The sequence below is a fragment of the Aptenodytes patagonicus genome, chromosome 7, assembly GCF_965638725.1.
Source record: "Aptenodytes patagonicus chromosome 7, bAptPat1.pri.cur, whole genome shotgun sequence".
NCBI lineage: Eukaryota > Metazoa > Chordata > Aves > Sphenisciformes > Spheniscidae > Aptenodytes > Aptenodytes patagonicus.
In genome coordinates this window covers 9,438,109-9,460,714 of record NC_134955.1, presented here as the reverse complement: position 1 = coordinate 9,460,714, position 22,606 = coordinate 9,438,109, and the positions used below count along the sequence as shown (strand labels likewise).

The 22,606-nt window shown below is 35.8% G+C and overlaps 1 protein-coding gene across 1 annotated transcript in view; it reads left to right on the top strand.

Annotated features, from left to right (window-relative positions):
• CSTF3 (cleavage stimulation factor subunit 3) overlaps positions 1-22,606 on the top strand; it is a 52,916-nt gene that overhangs the window by 6,308 nt on the left and 24,002 nt on the right. Inside the window, exons 2-3 of the mRNA XM_076343899.1 lie at positions 3,584-3,685; positions 3,815-3,910. Of these exons, the coding sequence (XP_076200014.1) occupies positions 3,584-3,685; positions 3,815-3,910 (198 nt within the window). The remainder of the gene's footprint in view (positions 1-3,583; positions 3,686-3,814; positions 3,911-22,606) is intronic.

Genomic DNA, 22,606 nt, shown 5'->3' with positions numbered 1-22,606 from the left:
GTGCAAGCAGTATAATTAAAAATACATAATCAAAAGCCGCATATCCTTGAACTGTGATAACACAGATCTAAGCACAGAGTGCAGTTAACATGCAGTTTTCAAAACTGGGATCAAATGTCTTTCTGGCTATAGTTGAGCTAGGTTAAAAGTCAAGCTCCTTGTTCCCTTTCACTGCGTGCTTGCAGTAGATGTCCTCACTGGTTTGATGTGTAACTGAATGCATCTTTGCTCACACTCCTAGTTCTGGCAAAACGGTCCAGACTGGAAATCCTAAGTGCTGATTTCTCCAATATATTAGGAGTGATTATTTGTGAAGGTGCAAGGTTATGAGGCCTTGTTTTGGCTCAGATATAACCAGGACACTGATTTGCCTGCAGTGGAGTTTGCCTCTCTGAAATGTGGATGGCTTTTATCCATCCTGGAGATGGATAGGGACAGGAGAAGGGAGTGCTCACTGGCCTTAAGAAGTTGGGTGTTTTCTTACATATGACATAAGGTACAAGCAATTCCAAGCAGTCCAGTTTAAAACCCTGATCACATCGTTATTTTCAATTCTGTAGAGCTCCTATAATTTTTGTCTTATATAACTGCATGGAAAACTTTATCGGCTGCTGCTAAGTGAGTATTTGCTAATTTAGGAAATTAGTCTCTTATCCAATAAAAGAATGAACATTTTATTATGCTTCGTACACAGATTAGGAATCCTGTATCAAACATACAAAATTAACGTAGGATTGCTGTGATTATGCATCTTATCAGCATTTATTTCTTCACCAGCTTAATTTATTTCAGCCTTTCTGAGTTTATTGCCCTGTATGTGCATAGGTGAAATCAAATTCCTGGAAGCTTTAATTGTTTCACTGCAGTGTCAGCTGAGTTGTGTGTCGCATGGAAAGGTTTGAGATAATACAATGGAACTACTACTAAAATAGTTGAGGTGTGCTTCAGTGGCCTATTCTACTTTTTCCTGTTTGAAAGTCACTACTTAACAGTGCAGGACCCTGTGCTTCCACAAATGCTTCGGTTATTTTTGTAGGGTGGGGTTTTTTTATTGTAGCTGACATTAATAGTACTCCTGATAAGCATTTCTGTCTAATTGAATGCAGAGTAATATATGCCTGATTGAATATTTGAGGCAAGTAGATTTCACTGAGATGGAATATAATGAGAAGCAATGCTTACCACTGATGTGGGCAAATTTGAATTAGTGCTTTACTGAATAAACAACATTTCAACTTCAGATCATCTGTAGAGATAACTTACATAGTCTTTAAACTTTGGAAATTTCAGCTTCAGTGTTGTCTTCTGTAAGCTGCAATATGTTTATTCATGTCATTTTGGAAGAAATAAAACCACTAGTTCATTTCATACTGTGTTCTGCATCTTAAGCCTCTACCAGTTGAACTATAACACGCAGTATTACAGAGTCAGAATTTTGGTGGACTTAGGGATGTGAAAATATTCATATGGAAATTTATAAATTTACTACTTTTAAGCTGACAACTTTGAGCTACTAATTTTTAATTAAATTAATTTTATAATTTAGTTTGCTGTGAGACTTCATACTTTGCCTTCCAAGCTACACTGCTTTGCACTGAGCACTTAATGTTAAGAATGACTAGAAAACTGAACTGAAAAGAATAATGGTCTTCAAACTCCTATAAAGCCCTCCTACTGATTTTTTTCCCTTTTCCCTTTCATGCATTGCTGCTATTACATGTCAGTTTAACAGTTCTGCAACATTTTTGATCATTTGTCCATTTTATAAGTAAATCTAATTTAAAATCTTTTAAGGGATATGCCTTGAATTATATCCTGCTAGTAGGACTGACACAAAAACTGGTAGTGCTAAAAAATATTCAAAAATACGGTAGCTTTTTTAAATGATCGAGTTGAATTGCAATGTAGAACATAAGCAACTGTTGTATAGTAGTGCATTTGCAGAGGTTGACAAAAGCAAAGGGGCAGGGCACTCCTGAAAATAAAGTTGATGTTCCTAAGTAACGCAGGCTTACTGCATTTGCTAGCCCCAGCTTTTTCTTTTCTTTTTTTAAGTCACTGTTTTGTACAATATTTCACTGCAGCTTATCTTCGTATAATGCCACTGTAAATGGTCCTCCAGTAAAATCCATTAATAATACCTTGGATTTGTATTCTTGGAACATCTGCTTTCTTTCAGGAGTGATGTGCAATAGTGCACAATAGTGATGCTTGTTTATTTTACTAGAAGTCATACCTCTGCAGTGTCTAGTTACCTTCTCTTTCCCTTTATAAGTGTGTGATGGCACCTTTGATATGCATCTCAGTTCTCTCTGTCCTGTTTATTGTCTTTTTCATCTTCAGAGCTATGTATTGACCTAGATCCAACATTGAGAATTAAAATTATTTCCTTGAAATAGTCTTTTAGAAATTAACAGGTTTTTTTAGAATTTTCTGTACAGTAAATCAGTCACTGCACTATACAATACAGAATCGTATATTCTAACAGTAATTATGTAGCTAACTTGTAAAATTTCACAAGAAAGGTCTTGTAGTAATAATTTACAGGTTATTACTGTTACATCTCACGAAGGCAAGAATTTACTTGATCGTGTGATTTGCGACTGCTAACATCTGCCTGAAAATGAGTCAAGTTTGGAAAGTTAGTAAATAAGCTGTTTGGAGTACAGGTCAGAACAATATTTTATGCTTAATAAAAAGCTTCATATCATTTAGGATTGTAACAAGCATGTATTTTAAGGCTTGTCTGTATGTGATCATCAGATTGTAATTTTTTTCATCTACTTTGTGCTAACAGTGTTAAATCTAGAAAAAATTTCTGGAGATCATAAAGTAAGATATTTCCACAAGTCTTTAAAAGAACACTTAAACCTATACTGTAATAGTAACTATGTTAACAAGTTAACATTCAATTTGGTAAAGCTTTTAGTATCAAAAAAAGCTTTTAAATTCCAATATGAATGTCTGAGTGTAAAAAAAAAAAAAAAGTTTAAGGTAGTTAGTGCCAAAGCTACAGAAAGGCAACTATAAGAATACACTGATTGACAGATCAGAAAGTTAACAAATTGTGCTTGGATAACTTGTGTTTGTTGCTGCTAGAACTGTTACCTGCTGGTTTCTTGTTAAATCTGTAACTTGTGATACAAAATACTTACTGTCCTGCATATACAGAATGACTCGTGCAGTAACCTGGATTTGTTTGGCCGAGGTTTGTAATAGAAAAATCGGTCTGAATTTACTTTTGCATCTTAAAAGTTTCAGGTCAGTAAAAGTGTTTAAAATTCATAGTGCAATCAATTTTCTGGCAAACTCAAATTTGTTCTAGTGTTTGAAACATTTAGTCAGTTTAGTCTAGCTTTTTACTGGATCACCAAATATATAGAACTTGTTGTGGTAAGAGTGCATTATCTTACTGGGACAACTTGTTTTCCAGATAAAATTACAATTTAGTAACTCCAGCATAAAAACTGAGATCTGGAATGTTACGATGTTAGAATGTTGTTGTTAGCTTGACTTTGTAGCTGGAACAGAACTTTTCAAACTCTACTTGTGATCTCTTATGTCTTCTTTTTAATTTTTCTAGGCTGCTGAGTATGTCCCAGAAAAAGTGAAGAAAGCTGAAAAGAAACTAGAAGAAAATCCATATGACCTTGACGCTTGGAGCATTCTCATTCGAGAGGCACAGGTTTAGTGACATAGGATTACATTTCCTTATCTATGGTCCACTCACACTATTTGGTTCTGGAGTAAAATCAGCATATTCATTTACATAAATCATAATATTGTAAATGCTGTTTTGATTTTTAATTTTTAGAATCAACCTATAGACAAAGCACGGAAGACCTATGAACGCCTTGTTGCCCAGTTCCCCAGTTCTGGCAGATTCTGGAAACTGTACATTGAAGCAGAGGTTAATATTTTTACATTTTTTTCTTATATAACATTTAATAGGAGTTTAAGTTTACACTTTCATAAGCATAAATAAGATAGGCACATAATATCTAGGGAAAAGGGGATTTTAAATATGCCTTGCCTTTATTTTGTAAAATAGGTACAAAGGAGTGATTAAAATGAATTCTAAAGTATTGGGTCTTTTATGAGTTGATGATTGTTGCATTATGGAATTGCAACAACATTAAAACCGTTTCAATGGTATTGGAGTGCTTTAGCCTTTTATTTACTTGTCGTGTCAATTTATTGCCTCCCGTGTCATTTATTTAGAGGATTTTTTTTTTATTTATACGTACAAACTTATTTGAATGACTTTCTGTGAATGTTTGGATCTTTTTAATTTTTTTTGCTTTCTTAGGGAATTGAGTGTCTCTGTGAACAGTGTTTTCAGGGAGGGTGTGGGATGGAAGCTGATTTCTGGAATGAAAATGCTGGGAAAATGGCATTAGCACAACTCATTAGCTTCTAAAAATCCTAACAAAATTGTGATTGTTTACATAACTATATAAAACCTCCCACTAAGTGCATTGATCATTTAAACAGTCTTTAATGATGTCATGAAATGCACTGTATAATTGGAATTTTTTTTAATTTTCTGTAGCTGATATTTAATACTAATACACAGGCTTTTTGTGGGCATCTTCTAGCTGCACATTTTTCTTAAGAGACAGATCTTCTACATGCTAAACTACAGGGGTGGGGACCTGTGTTCTGTAGCTGAAAAATGAGATAGCTAAATTTTTTTCCATTTTATGTGAAAATTGCTAAGCAGCCATCTGAGTGGCAAAACTGCATTGTGTAGTTATCATATCTTATTTTCTGTTAAATTACATATCCAAATGTGTTCTAGCAGTAAATTTTGAAGATTATTAAATAAAATTGGCATCATGGGAATCTAACAGATATTTTTGTATTGCAGTTTATATTAAGATGTTATAGTACAAAATAGTGCAACCTAAATTTAATATTACCTAATTAAATATCGTAGAATTTTCACTATTTTGTTTCCAGTAGTTTGTAGCAGTAGCTGGAATGTTGGTGATTGGACATATTTGGGAGATTGTGAATGCACTAACACATACAGATGTGTATTTTTCCTTTTGGGACCCTGCAGCCAAATCTATTAGCCTCTTGTACCCTGCAATGTTTGCTACGGGATCTAGTCTTTAGAATCTAATCTAGTTTGATGATTGCATTAAGTTACCTGATTTCTGTGCTTATTTAAAACCTTTATCTTTCCCATGCCTCAAATTTAAAGTTGAATAAGACCACCTCAGAAAGCCTGTACTACATTGTAGATCTTTCAGCAGAAAGTACTATCATCAGTGTAAAGCTTCTTGTCTTGAACCACGTTCAGAGATGAATTGACAGACATTACCTCCCTTAATCGATACCTTTTAACTAATTTGTAATCTAGTAGTATTTAGAAACATTAACAGTGGCAAAGCTTAAAACAGTCTAGGGTATAATTTTTACATGCTGCTTCAAGGAAGGAAGATCAACTTCTACCCAGCAGGTATGGTAACCAAGTAACACAAGGTAAATTTGAGAGGGAAAGAATTGGCATAAAGATCACTAGCTCGTGTGTGTGTGTGTGTGTGCGCCTATAACTACACTTCAAACATAAGAGAAATGGAATATATGATTCTGTTATTCAAAACAATGGAAAAACGTGAACTGTAGGGTTCTGGTAGAGGTTACACTTGAAAAGGGTTATATTTGAAAGAAATGTAAGAGATTACTTTTTAGAAGTTTATCTTTTGTCTTAATAGGCAAATTTTTAAAATCCCAGTTATGACTTAAATTTTCAACTTTTCTTTCGTGGTTCCAGTAACTTGTCTCAAAACTCACATAGCGACAGATTTAAGTAAAAAGCAACATGCTTATCTCTGCCTTTTTTTAGTGTATGTAACCATTTATAGCTATAAGCTGAAATAACTCTTTATTTCCAAATTCCTCTCAAAAAAATATATATTCACACAATTGGGCACTGTTGTCAGTGTTGTCTGAAGTTGCATATCATATGTACAGTCCCATCTGAGAGTAAATTCAGAATGAAATGTTTTCTCAAATGTTCTTTTAACAGTGTGGTTGAATATAAATTAAGACTTCAATTAGTTTTTGAAGGCTACCTGAGATAAAGGAATTGTTTTGAGGCTTCTTTTATTGCAGCCTTAAGATGTACAAGGAATATAGGGAAGATATTTTCCAAAAGCTTTTTTCCTTGGAAATCTTAGTAGTCTCCTCCTGCTAGAAAGTTTGTCTTGGATAGTTCAGAAGTATAGATCTTTCCAGCCTTGAGTTGGGAAAGTAAACCTGTGATAAATCCTTGTTTAGCATTGCTTTTGATTCACTTTCACTGCCTCAGTATTTAAATCTGAAAATTGCTAAATCTTCAGTCATCTGTAAGCTGCATTTTTCCTGACGTCAAAATGAGCACATCACTTTCCTCTTTAACATGATAATGTTTCCTCTTTGCATCACAGAAAGACAAAAGGGGAGAGGAAAGTGGGGGCTGTTTTCTGGCAGGTTGTCTTTCACTACAGAATTTTATCCTCTGAACGACATAAATCTGAGCTGAATATCATTACATAGTGGTGGTCTATTATTGGCAGATGAGCTAGGGCGAGGGTTATGATTATGGCCTTACAAAAAAGGAATTAGCCCTTTAACAGCTGTATTCTTTATGAAATTGTTAGAAATCTTTAAATTTCCCTTTGCCTAACTTGAGGAATGTGTTCTTTTTAGTCACTTCCAATCTTCAAGTAGAAATCATTGTTTATAATCTACATGAACAAAAACTGTTTCCTTGCATATGCCAGTTCATTCTGTAATGTAAAACTTCTAAGTGCAGGCCTTACTGCTGTGATTACCTCTTGTTTTTATGACGGTGTTTGTTCAGCTCACTGACTCTGTTTTCCTTTTTGTGTATGACTTTGTTCCCTAGAGGAATATAGTGTAAAGCAGCGCTCATCACTTAGTGTGTCATCTAACTTATTCCTATTAATATACAGACTGTGCTGAAGTAACTGAATACTTCATGTTTCCATTTTATGTGTCAAGCACCAATTTATATGCTCTAGTCTCTCTATTATGACTAGTTTGGTAGTCAGTAGAACATGGAGATTAACTGGGAAGAGCGTGCTTTGACAGTTTGTTAATGGGAACTCTGCTATTAAAGTTTGAATTGGTCAAAAAATGTTGATTCTCGCACTGGTTCTTATTTCTTCTGACATTCAAAGAAGCAGTTGCAGGACATAGAAATAATAGAATTGGATGAAACAACTCCCAGCCCACAAAGTTTTTGGGTCATAGCATCTGAATGCTTAAGACTTCTGAGAATAGAGTTTCGTTTAGTGAATTTGACAGACTATGTAGTCTATTTTTGATATGTATTTTAGCAAGTAAAATAGTTAACTTGCTATTCTGCATCTTCTAAAATTTAGGAAGTGGTACAGTAATGCCACTCTTCTTACTCAGCCTCTTGTTTTCTCTAGTTGCTTAAAGCATGTTTTTCTCTTGATACCTTTCCCATAAAAATCTACTTCCAGAAAACTTGAATCAATTCACATGTCAGTGCCTCTTTCACAGTTTTAAAAAGGAGCATGTAAGTCTCAGTCCCACATGTGCCATAATGTTAAATTCATAGATCACATGATCTGGATTCTAGCCTGCTCTGCTGATTTGCTGTGTCTTCTTGGGTAAGTTATGTTCTGCCATTATTAAAACAGATACCTACCTACCTCACAGGGTTGTTGTGAGGCTCACTTTAGTGATTAAAGTGCTTTTGGCATCTGGCTAAAAGGTGCTACAGAAATGTAAAAATAAATTCTGATGTAATACACCCTATGATCCCACAGGCCCAGCTGTCTATTACTATTTCCTTTGTCTCTTCGACTGTTTGAACCATCTTTTAGATACAGAAAGACTTGATAATGCTTTTCATGCACCTGAAAGAACTTTTACTTTACCAGTGTTGTAAATATTTCAGTAGTTCCGAAGCAAGTATTTGAAGCTGTCACCTTTTTCTCTGCTAGTTTCCTTTGAGAAATCACCAGGTTGAAAATACTCTTAAGCACATTTATTAAACTATGTTCATGTATTTGCAACATTTTTTATTAAAAAAAATCTAAAGAATCTAAAAAGATCTAAAGAATTTTTAGTTCCAGTTGCTCTAAGTGGAAACTTTAATCTGTAATTGTCCTGAATGTTTCAGGCCAGTTCACACCACACCTTTTTACCTTTTTCATTGTTGAGTATATTGCATTACATCCGGGTCACTTTGAACTGTTGTTAGTAGGCGTTGAAAGGTTGCCATAATTAAAGATTTAAAAACCATAAGCACAAGACAGTTGTGACAAATACCCCAAGTCTAGAAACAATAAATACAAAGCTAGTAACATGCATGTAACGTGTTTGGCTGTTGATAATGTATTTTTCATCTTGCGAATTTTTCAAGTAAGACTCCTGTGTTACTGCTTGTTCTAAAGAAATGAAACTAGATTTATTTGTTCAGATAACTTCTATTTGATATGAACACTTTGAATTTTAGATGTCTTGGTAACAAACCAGATGCTGTATGAGGATTCAGAGGGTGGGACCAAAGCTTAGGGTTGATTGTTTTGCATTTCATCATATGCAATACATCAGTATCTTTAATTCATGTAATTCACACTGGTGTGGATACTAGTCAGAATGTATCATTTAACGTTCTTGTATATGAAAAATGTAAATAAAACCATTTAGAAAAATGATTGTTTTTGTTTAAAATGTTTGTGTTTCTTCAAAGCATTTTCTTCCCCTGTTTTACTTTAATCTGGTTCTGAGTTCAGAAAAAAATTGTTACACATATCACCAAAATTCTTCTGCTTGGGGAAAAATGGGAACTGACTTCTGTCAGGATGAAGTTGGAGTGATCAGAAGTCAAAGTAGAATAGTCTTCTTGGCTGAGATTCTGTTTAGCGGTACTTTCAACTGAAAATATTGTATATATCACTAGCTGATCTTTGTTAATTTCTTAATGGAAGGCATACCCATTATAATCCATGCCCACCCTGCTAGTCTGCCACATTTCTCATAGTAAACTTCTGCTTTTGAGAAACTGCCGTACAGGTGCTCTGTACAAACATCCGTATTGCACATTCTTGACTACCTCAGTCTGAGATTTTTAATCTTTTTTACAACTGTATTATTAAGATCTTTTCTTACTCATGTGTGGACTTGTTCCATTCCTGTTAATAAATGTTGTTCTGTCTGTGTGATTATTGTAGACTTGCACTAGAAAGTGGATGCAACTTCTTTCCTGTCTTTTCTACTCAATATGTAAATACAGGCATGTACATCTTGCATAGTTGCCATGGTCCTACAAGTTGTATGATATCAGAAAGTTATCCACATAATTGACATTTGTAGTTTCAGAAGATGCGCGGTACAACACTAGTGGGTTTCTTTATAATTCTATTTTCTGTATTTGATCGTAAATATCATGGGAAAGTTAGGAATTTTAATTTTTGAAGTGGAAGTGATGCCTAATGAAGAGATTACGATGAACCCTCTTCTATAGTGTGTTGCTGTTTTCACATGAATAAACTGAACTACTTCCTGTTCTGTTGTATTCTTTCCGTGTGGGGTGACAGAAACCATCCCTATTAGAAGTGTTAGTTACATAAAACTCTTGTTCACAACACTTTTGAAGTCTCGCTTTCAAATGTAATGAGGACAGTGAAAACTTTTCTCATTTTGTGCTTTCTTTTGTTGAAGTTATTTGCTGATCCTTCTATTGGTGTTTTGAGGGGGAAATATGTGTGTTAGGTCGGGCACAAACTTGAGCTTCTTTCTCATGTCTGAACCTGGAAGAACCAGAAGTAAAAATACAGAGCTTTCTTGTGTACCCTGTATTAGCTACAGTTTGGTTATCTTCATCTGCGTGGGTGAGGGAACTATAATCATAATTTCTCATTCATTTCTATGTCTCTTCCAGCTTCCATTTGTCAGCTGGTGGAGTTAACCTGATGCTCTTTATTCAGATTTTGAGAAGCCTGGTAACTGTGAGAGAACACTTTCTGTTAAACCTTATCTGTTAGCGCTACTACATAAAATAATGCTTGACTTTATTTGCAGAGTCTCTTTGCAGACTATGAAAAGGCTTTGAGTCACTGCTGTGATGAAATACAGTGGCTTCTCTTGGCTAGAAACTTCTGTGAAGGCCAGCCATTCTTTCTGGCACTCCTGTGTCCTGTTAGTACAAATGTTCTTAGTTTAAGAGCGTGCGTTGTTTTTTCCCCTCATTAGGGTATGCTTTTTCTCACTGATGGCTTCAATTGGACAGGTGTTCTACCTCCAGTAACTATTTTGGACTTCTGCAGTGAAGTGTTGTGTACCCAATACCGTAAACCTCGACATTTTTCCTTTCTTCCATAAAACAATTCAGAAGTGAGAAGAAATTATATGCATTGGTGCATAACTGTACCATTGCATAGTGGCATTCACTTTTTTTTGTGGCACATTGTATACCTGCAGTTAACTACACGAGAAGATCTTAACGGTGATTGGAATCTGATCCGTATTGGGGTTTGACTAGTTTGGTAGTGACAAATGCTTACAGTGTAGAAGCATGGGAGCATTTCCAAAGTTCATTGGAACTGTAGCATCAGGAATGTTTCAGTTTAAGGATAGGCATAAGTAGAAAGACATTCTTTTTAAATTTAGTTTGTGGACAGTTTTCAGTAATACTGCTATAGAGGGGAGTCCTATTGCATCTTGAGATGACTTTTAATAGAACTCACGTCTAACCTGAAGTGTAAACATTTCGTCTGGCTCTGGGTCTGTTCCCTTAGAAGCAGATTGTACTAAGCCATGTGACAGGGTCCACGTACTAATCATGGTTTTCACAAGTTCCAGTGAGCACACATTGCTGATCTGTTAGCAGATCCTGTCGCTAAAGGTCTTGTGGACTGACTGTTGGGCTAAAGGCTTTCAGAGCTTTAACATCTTCGACTTTCTCCAAGAGGAGGAGGGCTAGAATTGTTGGTATGCTGAGGAAGCTTGGTAATTTTACTCATACTTTCACGCTCGCTCTGTGTTTCAGCAAAACAGTTGTAGAGCTTATGCATATATCTAAATTGTATAGGCGTTATCATTATTAATTCAAACTGTTCCTCTGAATCAACTAACCTGAAAAGTTCAGTAGTGTGATGGAGGGTCAACTGTCTGACCTCATTTGATTCCTGTAATATGACTATATAAGACTTAAACTGTCTAATGAGGGCAGCTTACTCTCTCCAGTTCCCCATGGTTTGCATTAGTGCATGAAATAGAGAATAAGAAATAACCAGTGTCTGAAACTGGAAAGGGGAATGACTGTACACTCTTTGAAGTGTTAACCCATGACCATAGCAGAACAAACTCTTACTATAAACAGTCTGATACTTCCATATAGGTTTATGTGAGAGTGAATATCAAATATATTTTAAAAAATACTTTGCAAGTCATACATTTGGACTAGAAAGATAACTTCCAAAATGATGCCTAGTTGTTTGATTTAGTATTTTCTATGTCCAGACTGCAGCAAAGCCATCAACTTCCTTCAGATATTATCTCTCCTGGAAGTATAGATTTTCGCCATTCTTACTGTTTAAACAAAATAAACTCTCGGAGATTAAAATAGGTTAGATTTACAAATATGAGGCAGCAGGTATGCAGTTATGTATGTGCTGTCCTGCAGATAAAATGGACATGGTGAAGTTAGCGTGTGGGCTAACTTCATTGTGCTTGGTGGAACTACATTTATACATGAAACTATGTTTAAAATGTTCATAGTGTGACCAAATAGGAAAAAGGGCAACTCTGTTGCACTGGGTCTTTATTTTGTTTTCCTTAGGAAAGGGGAAGATGCCTTGTCAAAGAACAAAAAGTTGCAAGGGTCTGTTCCCTGTGTCCCGTCCCCCCCTTTCGGCCCCCATCTTCTGTTTATTTCTCCTGCTTGGAGAAATGTGTAACACTATTGGCTATAGTTGGTGGCATTTTATAGTGTATGTGTGGGTTCTGGTACAACTTCCAGTTAAGCGCTCTCTTAATTTAGGAGCTGGTTTAGCATATTTTCAAAATAGTTTCAAATTGGAATTTGAACTATGAAGTGACTTGTCCTATTTTAATACTGATACAATTAATCTCAAATCTGCTTTCAGGCCATATGAAGGGGAGGAAATGAATGTTGTATTTGACTTCTGTCAAATTCCACATCCCTGCAGCTTCTATTAAGGGCTTGTTCCCCAATATATACAGACATGTATATATTACTTCAGCAAGTAATGGATCAGAAGTAAAAAAAAAAAAAAGTATACTTAGTATTTCCAAAGTTAGAAAGGAAGGTAAAGCAACAATCAAACTCACTATTTAAAATTCACTGACAAAAATTTTATTCTTTTAGTTTTTATTGTTAAATGAAAACATGCTATAGGTTCCATGCCTGTGGATTCCTCAGGAATCTCTCAAACTATGTATATGTGTACATGTTCATTGACGTGTATAAACATTTATGTAATAAGGTCACACACATAATTAATGTTCTTTTAAAATCATACTAAATAAAATCTGAGTGTATGAGCGTATCAGTGCAAATTGTCTACAGATAATTTACTTAGATTACTTAAAAGTTTATAGGTACTCATAACTTACAAAAATAATTTGTGCATAATCTTGAAGTGGAATATATTTAGAAAAACAATGGAATTTTTAAATATTACATACAACTTCAATCTGAGTGCAAAAACATGACTTGATGCAGTGTGTAAATGATGGGAAAAATAGAGCAAGATTTCCTGCTTTACTTTTGTTGTCTTGAGCCCAGTAGTGGCCTGCCTTCCCTCCATTCCTCCCTAGCCATCAAAAGATTTTTGTATGTTTTCATGGGCAGAATTAGAAGCGTATTTGCTGTAAGAATTGTGGACTCTATCAGGTTTTCGTGTGGGCCATATCTTTCACTGTGCCTTTGCAATTCATCTTTCAGATGACAAGGAGGTCCCAGGAGTCCTTATCAAGAAGCTGTGTTTGGATGGTTCAGACATGTTCTTGAATTTAAGAAGCATGATTCTACTTACTATTTTTAATGCGGCAGAAAGCGGAGGGGGGCGGGTAGAGAGAGATTCCCTAGTAATGAAATAATATTTGTAACTTTTTTCCGCCTTTCTGTAACTTTCCTGATTTTGTTTTTTTAAAAAAAAAAAAACAAACCTAAAACTAATCTCATGACAAACCTTTTTACATCATAATTATTGCAGAAGAAATCTGGTGCTCTTAATATCTCTTAATTATGCTTATGCAACTGCATGGCTGCTGGTGAGATGGTAATGGTATTGCATTTGTAAAGCACATAAACATTTAGCAGACTATGATATGTAGTATGTTGTAGGAACAGATCTGAATTGAGTTTCATTTAAACTTTCCCTGAAATTTGGTTTAGTTAATCTTTACAGTTTACTCTTTTGTACTGTGCCACAGATACTTAGAAGATAAAATTGTCATTACATTGTATCATGCAGGAGCTTGAGGTGTAAGAAGCCCTCTCATTGATGTTACTATTGTGGAGAATAGAATGATGGTAATTTAATACATGGAGGCTTTCATCTACTTACAGGTATTAACGCACTTTTACTAACATGCAGTTAATATAGGTTGAAGATAAGTGACTGAGTAAGTTTACAGAAAATTGCTTTTGTAACACATCTTGCTGGTGGAAGTTTAGCTTGCAGCTTTCCTTTCCTCAGCTATGTCAATTGACCCCTCTCCCCAGATTTCACATAGATGTTGCAGTAATTAATAGTTTTAGTACAAGCAGTATGCTTTGAAAGTCTACCTGCATAACCTGATAGTGCTGACAAGTTCATATATGAAGAAACATTTCCGTCACACTAAATTAGAACGGCAAGCCTTACACGAAGAGCCTTGGTCTCGCGGTTTTAATTTCACTAGGGGAATTTCGTCATTATAGTACTGACTGACTGTGGCTTTGGGAATTGTAAATTCTGTCTAATTGTAAAATTCTGCTAGAAATGCTTACTCCATGGTGATGATGGACTGGTCTTAAATAGACTGGGATGAATCTTAAAAAGGACAAATAAGTGCCTCTCACACCCCTGCTAGCTACTTAAGGTTTTCTTTATAAGAATGCAATCTAAAATAGTCCCCGACGCATGACTTCTTGGTTGCAAGTTACCTGAAAAAATGCCGTGGATGCAAGCTAAAATGTTTAATACAGAGCAGCGTATACTACCCCACCCCCTGAAAAAGGAATTGCTGCCCTGGTAAGTATATGGTACTTGCCCATTATTGTTGCCCACTAGCTAGCATTCCTCAGGAAAACGTGACCAATATATTTATGTCAACAGAAATTCTATCCAGTAGTACTTGAGCAGGATGGGCAGTATAAGTAGTTGTTTAAAACCTCAGAATATTCCACGGTATTTGCCCTTGATGAAATCTCAGTGCTGGTAAGCCTGAACAGGAAACTGACTGTACAATTTACTAAACGTAGTTCAGGCTTTTTTTTTTTGTAAATTCAATTTAAGATTGATATTTAAAAATTATATGCCACATGCCTTTTTGTGTGTGTGTTAAAGATGACTATTAAAAGGGAAGTACAATGGAATTTTAAAATTAGCTGGCAGACTTTAATTCAGCAGAAATATTTTTCTGGCACTAAGCAGATGGAGGTAAGTTTCTCTTTTCATAATGCCACAAAGATTCTACTGTTCTTGCTACTAGTCTTAGCTGTTAAAAATTGCTATTGCGTAAGAAATCTCACCTATTTACAAAAAAAAGGCACAAAGTTAGATGTTACATGTTTGTCATTTTACTGATGTTCCTAAAATTCAGTTTTACCCCCAGAAAAGTTTTGTGATTTTTTTCTTTCCCATTTGCAGAAATTCTAAAAATCAGGTCAATCTGTGGGGTTTTTTTAATTTACTAATGATAAAAATACAGGTGTTTCTAAATGATTAAGTTCGATAATTCTTGTTGATCTTTGGTCTGAATCAAACGAAGACACTGGACTGATGAGGTGTTCTCATTAGCCTGCATGACAGACTTACAGCGGTCTGTCATTTCTGCAAAAGCTTCATAGTCAAACGTTTTTCATTGCTCTTGGAGTGCACTTTTGTGCCTCCAACACATAGAAATCTTGACCAAATGTTAAGTTGCACTAACTGCTTGAACTCGGTAGTATTATCTGTGTTTTGCCTTTCTCCCAGGCTGGCAGAGTTGCTAAAAACTGTCTAGACTATGATCTTTTTCACCTGTGTGAGCAGAGTTTTCTGCTAGGATCTATATTTGAGGTCAGCTCTCTGCTCAAGCGCTGGCTGATTCAGTGAATCACGTAGATTTTGTAGTGATGCTTCACCATGTTGCTAAATCTTCAGACTGGACTTTTAAGCATGCTGCGTCACCATGATGACGTACACCAAAAACGAGTCAAGCACTGTCTTCCAGTGCTAGGCTAAAGTTTGAATGCAGGGAAATTCACGCCTTTTCTTGAGAACCTTGTCTGCCTTGCTGTGAGCTGCATCTTCTCGATTTAGGTAGTTTACATCATGTTATAGTAACAGTTCTCTGTTTTATACTTAAATATTTTCTGCCAGTGATAGAGATTATCAGTAAAGCTGCTGTGTTAGTTACATGTTGCTTTTACAGATGGTGGTTCAGTATTGTTGCGTGCTTGGTGTCTTTACATCAGACCAAGTACTGCTCTTGGTATCCTGGCTTAAAGCAGCCAAATATAACAAAAAAGAACTATCTAAGTATTTCTGAGATCCCTTGTGTGCTTCTGTGCAAATTAGACGCAAGAAATCAGCTGAGAGCCTACATACTATTTTTTAATGCAGTGCTTGAAACTGGCAGGCGTTTTGCAACATTCTTTAATGCAAATGCTATCTGAAAGTATTTTGTATTTTTCTGTCCAGTCTTTGTCTACATAACAATGCATTTATCCTGGCAGTTAAAGTCCTCATGGTTCAAATCAAATAATTTCCTCCTGTCCATCTACTGAAGAGGGTCTCTTTTTTACAGAAAATTGTAGAACGCTTTACTCGGGGTTTCTGAATCATCAGTTGTAGCAGAAAAGCCACAAAATGCTCGGTTTGAGGGGTAGGGAGAAGAAGTATCAAACCGACTGGATCTCTGCTGTCTCAAACAGCAGTTTCCTAGAATATGTCTAATTCTACATGGACACCACTTGTTGGTGTAGAAGCAAACTAATTTTTCACTGTGAAAAGCAACAAAGAAAGGAGATGACTAATATAAAACAGTGCTTTACTGAAAAGAAGCTAACTATTCAGAGCGCTCTCGAGCAAGGGGGGCAGAATGACCACCTGTATTTATTTGTTCTGTACAGGTGTACATAAAAGTAGCAATTCCATTTCTGGTCAGTAAGCAGGGTTTTCTTTCTAGCTTACGGGTCAAGGCTAACCTTTCTTTGGCAAGTCTAGGGGTTTACCTGTGCCAGTGTCCTTTCATTACTCCAAAATCAGAGTCTTTAGCTTAAATACTTGACCCTAACTTCTGGTATTTCTTCTCTATGTACTGAGATGGGGAGAGGCGGGAGGAAACTGGGATGTCAGTTGTATTCCATCTCTCTTTTGCTAGGCTACATGGGCTGTGAGTTTCTGCACTGCTTTTATGACGGGCTTTTGCATTTCATCTTTCTCGTAAGATGTGAAATAAACTGTAAATGCACCTGCCTAGCTGCATGTGAAATGAATGTTAGCACATGACTTTTTTTTATATTGAAATCTGAAGTCAGAGCAGCTCTTCTCTGCTAATCCAACACTGATGAATTTCAAATAGGAACAACATAATGAGCTTGTAAAGACAATTGTCTTTACAAGTCTTTTGTCTTACAAAAAGTACAGCTGACTTAAATGGGTTTTAAATCGTCATTCTAATCGCATGGAGTGATTAAAAAAAACCCAAAACCAAAAACCAACCTCACATAATGTGTAAGTTATTTTGAGTTGATCTGTAAAATTAAAGACAGTGTAGAGCTAACCCCCCTCCCCTTTCAGTAGAAACGTCCCTTATGTAGCTTTCATTTCCAAAGCATGGGAATGTGTAATCTGTATTTTTATTTTCCAACTTCAGTGCATCTCTATGTAGCCAATTATTCAAGTGTAAGGTAGCTTAAGTTATCTAAGCACTGATACCAACTCATGTAGATTTAAAAGTACCTGTACGTATATTTTTCTTTATCCTGTTTTATGAATAGTGGGACTATTTCCATAGATGGAAGCCCAGCAGGCTTAGCTTTAACCTTTGAAGGCATCAAGCTGAAGTTTAAAAGGGAGGGAGAAAGGGAAGCCACTTTAAAAGCTGTACTTGTACAGTGTTTAAGTGGGGAGAGCAGTATAGCATTTAAATATTGTAGAAACCTGTTTTTTAATGTACTAAGCAGTCTGATTAGCTGGGATAGTAATTACACTCCAATTCAAGTATTCTGGAAACAGAGGTCCCAGAATAGTTGTGCAGAGTCTATCCACTGAAATGTTTTTGGATCAAGTCTTTAACCAAAAAGATTTGCATTGTTCGTGTGGTTTCGGATTAGGCTGTTTGTGATCAGTCCCGACTTCGTAACTAGATATTGAGAAGACCCTGCAGTAAAACTCATATGTTGAAGGAAACTATTAATTCTTACCACTGAATGCTACTTTTATAGTGAATTTTGTTTCCTCTTCATTGCCAAAAGACAGAAATCTGAAAGTTTAATTCTGTAATCGACTTTTAAAATACAGTCTTCCCTTTTTTAACATTATAGATAAGACTTTTCAGTAACTATGATTAAGAATATGCATTCTCAGAAAGGAAACAGTAGAGAATTTCCTTGATTTCTGACAGACATATGAAGGATTTTTGATTAGGGCGGCTGTCTGTATTAGAAAAATACAATAATTCCCTGGACGTCAGCTGGAATATCTCATTGCTGTAGAACAAACACAGCTCAGTCATTAGGTTAATCTTACATTTCTGAGGCAGATTATTTTCCCAGTTTAGTAAATGACTGACATAATAAATGTTTCTTCATGATTTCGTAGGAAATCCATGGCAAAGCCAGGACCCACATCTCTTCCTTATAAGATTATTTTTGTAGCATTGCAGTTCAAGTGCACTTGGTTTGGGTTTAGTAAGGTTTATTTTGTAGTGCAGTATACATCCTGTCAACTGCAAATTGATGCTGCGATGCAGTTGCAGAGAATTACTTGTGCCTGAGCATTATTTTCCACTATTAACTTTTAGATTTCTGACTCTTGTTTTCCTATGATGAGATAACTGTCTTCTGTGGTGAAACATTAGAGCCCATAGGCACCTTTGGAGTCTTAGGACCAATCTAATGGTTTTGAGAACCGTTCTTTGGGCCATTTTTGCAACACATTATTGGAAAATTGCTCTTTACATTCCAGCCATGGAGACAAAACATTAAGAACAATTTGCCTTCTGCTGACAGGCCAAACTAGTCTTGTGCTAATATTGTAACAGTGAAGATTATGCTGTATGATACAATTACATCTTCTAGTACCATTTTTTAGTCTTTGAGCAACTTGTCTTACTTTTTCTTAGGATAATAGCTTGTTTGGCTGTCTTTAATTTAGAGAGCCTTTATTAGACCAGGTCCACTCTAGAAAATGGAAGGAATTAATGCATGGTCTCTGAATGAATTTGACCACTCAAAAGGGCAGAAGTTCTTTTTGGTCCTAAGATTTCTTCATTTGGACTATTGGCCCTTTTTGCTAAGTCAGCGTGGAGACTATTTAAGGGACCTTTGCTGCTTTCTAGATGTGTTGCTTCTTTTTTTAAATAGGTATTCAAGGATCCCTTTAAAAAGTAAGATCACTCTGAAATTCTAGCTTGTTCAGGTGTATTATTAACATATAATCTTGGTGAATGAATGGAGAATTCTTAAAACCTTCCATACAAAAATTATTATTAGACTTTATTCTAAAAAAAGAAATTTTCTGAAATATAATTCACAGTGTGAAACAATTACGGTTATCAAACTTAGCCTTTCCTGCACTTTTAGGAAAGCATATTTGAAAAGAATATATCAATCAAAACTGTAGGCACGTAATGAGTGTAGTGAGAAGTCATCAAACTATAAACCTAATGGGGAACTTAATGCGCCCTAAAATGTTTCATTTTCCCCAGCTGTATCATCAAATTACATAGAAAATCATCACTTCCTTACAAATTTTGCTTTCTTACTTTCTCTGAGATATTTTGAGGATACCAAAATCAAAGGAGGAGTGATTTTTTTAATGAGCTGTATGTTACTGTAATGAACACTGATTTCTGATAAAAGACAAAAGCAACTAGACAATTTTAAATTAAAGGTCTTAAGTTAGATCTTAGAGCATTTTAAGGTGCGAGATCTGTGTAATGAAACAATTGGCGCTTTTTTTTTCTAGGTAGTGATACCTCGCGTACCCCTTATGATATGTAATCTGTTGCAGCAGTCTGATCCCTGCCTTGTTTTTGAGGTCTTAGTATTGCAAGGAGTTTTTAGCTTGGGTTACAAGGTTAGTGCTTTGCTAATGGTGATGGCAGACTGCAACGTATCTATGCTCCTCAGTTTGGCAACCCTGTGTAAGGTACTGGTGCCTGTTATCTTACTAAATTAGCTGAAAAAAGCATTAGAGGAGTGCGTATGTCCAATTCCATCACACCTGCTGAGGGACTGTTCGCTTATATGCAGTTGAAGTAGACAACTGGTGTAATTTGTCTGAGTTTACAAACTGGGGATCTCTAGCCCCATGAGATGGGCCAAATACCTTGCTTTTATGCTTCCTTCTTAATTTAACTTTTTAACTTCAATGATCTGGCCAATAAATAAGACAGCAAGTCTTTATCTCATTGCATTTCGTCACATTAACAGATTATCTTGCGATCCATGGGTGCTGTATGTGCTTTTGAGTCCTATAAATTTGTTCCTCTGAGAGTTTAAATGAGTATAAAATTAATTCTAGGTGAAAAAGCACTGCTTCTTTGTGAAATGGCATACTTCCTAATAACTGCAAAGGGTATCAGTAGATCTGTTAATATTAGCCATCTGAAAACACTTTTTAAAACTTCCCACTGCTTCTGTAAAATACAAAAGGCATTGAGAAACAGGAATGAGAAGCAGAAGTGAACTAAAGTACATAGGAAGAACTAAAATACTAAGTCGGGAAGGAAGCAAGGTAGTTTGTAGGAGTGTGTATGTGGGGTCATGTTTTCTGCAGTGGCTTAAAGTGAGTGTGAAATTGAAGAGGAAATTACAAGCCATGGGGCGTGTTGAAGATTGACTTTTTATTAAAATGAGATTTGCAGACAAATTCAGAATCTAGGTATGAAGTTGAATCTGGCTAGAAAGGAGTGGAAAATAGAAGGATGCTTAGTATTTGTAAATTACTGCATACAGTTAATATTACATTAAATTTGATAATGGGCAAATTGCCTAAATAAAAAAAGGTAATGATTTTCCCGATTTGGAGAAGATATTAAAGAATGGGTACCACAGATAAAGATGTCGTACAATAAAACACAATAAATACTGAAAGAGCAAAGAACACGGGATTGCCTCCCATTATTTGGAAAAATTATTAGAGTAGGTAGCTTGTACTTCCCAATTAGAGCTAGACGCTGTTACAGAAAATATGCTTGTACATGGCAAGACCTGAACACCTAAGACAAGTTCTTGTTTTCTCAAATAGTGCTGAGCAAGGAGTATGAAAGACATCTTCCTGATGTTAGGTAGGAGGTCTTGGTGCTTTTAGTCAGGCGTGCATGTCGATAGGCTGCCGGAGTTTTACAGGCACAGTTTAGAATGTGGAGTGTGAAGTGGATGGTGCAGTTCAGGTGAAATCAGTGGGTAAGGACCAGTATCTCAGAATGAGCGTGTGAAACTGTTAGGTGCAAAAAGCAAGGAAAAGATAATACGGGAGCAAAATTGACTAAACAGGAAGGAATGGATTGAAATTTCTAAAAAAAATTTTTAAAAGTAACTAGTGATAATGTAGACCTGTCTTTCTCAAACCAGGAAATTCTCATTGTCATCTACTAGACATGGTATGACCACAAACAGAAGGTGCTTATTAAAGAGGTCTTATGGTCTATTGAGTTTTAAATTGGCATGTAAGAACTGCTTATGTTAAGTAAGGAGGTGATATATGAAAAGTGATTTGTGGGGGAAAGCGTAACTATTGATTATATGCCTCATATCAAATGCTGTTGGGGACAGTTGTCTTAAAACATTCGTAGAGGAAACTTAATCATTTTGCATGGAAGAGTTTGAGGAAAGAGACTGCTGCTTTATATGAGTTATATATATGTGAGCTTTACTCATACAGCGAAGAACAGTCAGCTCAGTAGACTGAGGCAGTACTCGCAGGTAAACAAAACTTAAGAGATGCAGCAACTCGCTACTTCACCCCCAATTTCTAGGCAATTTTTAAATGTCAGATCCATGGGGCGGTGAAGTAACAGATAACTGAAGTGGTCTTTTTTGAAGAGCATGGAGTGTGCTTTTCATCGTGACTTGAAAAGGGCTGTTTCTGCAGCTTTACTTGAATTATACTAATCCACAAGAGATATTTGCAATAATGGGACTCAGTTTGCCAGGAAGGAAAATAGCAGTGCAAGTAATAACATGAGGTGGGTTTGGTGTTTAAGCATAACTGCAAATCTGAAATTTTTTTTTTTTAAAGTGTGTTCTGGAAAGGAAGTAAAATGCACAAACAAGTAAAATGAGAAGAGATAGCAGCAGAACGAAATAGATGGGAAGAAAGGGGAAATAAGCTTGAGAAATCGCTTCTTCATTTTTATAATCCAGATTGAAAACAAAGGGAAGAAAAAAGAGAAGTATATGTGACATCAGAAACAAATGAGATAGTGAGTGAATCAGTGGGTGCAATTCAGTACCATTATCCAACTAGAAGAATCATTTAATAGTTTTGTCACCACAGAACTTTTTTTTTAAGGCTGCCTATAAAGAAATACTTCTCTGTACAGCCTCTGGCTAGTCTCTTGATAGTGGTGCCTAAAATTTATGCTTGCTTTTCAAAGTATTAACACGAATAAAGTGCCTCACTCCAGGAGGCCAACATTTTCTGTAAGGGAGTAGAGGCAGATGCTAGTCCTAAAGATTTGCCTGGACGTGGAAATTAATTCAGATTGCACTAAGGTGTAAATTAAAGCACAGTAGCTATTTTTTAGTAACTCCGTCTCTGATATCTCTTATTTCTTAATGAAGTCCTTGTTCTTCTTTATAATGGAGTAGATATTTAGGAATTAGGTGGGGTAGATAGTTCTTTACTATTCCAAACTGTATTAGTAGCAAAGTTAAGTTTCTTTACTGCGATGCATTAATCTTTATTCGCTTCTAGATCAATCCATTTACTGTAAGTTTGTTCAGCAAGGTTGTCCAGATTCTCAGTCCTTGTATTACTGCACTTCTAGAATGCAGACAGTTTGCTGATACCTAAGGATATTATATTCATGTATTCTTCTGGATTAATTTCTTTCCTGATGCATCTGAAAATTAAAGGTATTGGGCTTTTTAGTCTAACAGAGTAAACAAAAAGACATCTTCCGCTTGCAGATTTTTTTTATTAATTGTTAATTACTTGTTTACGTAGTT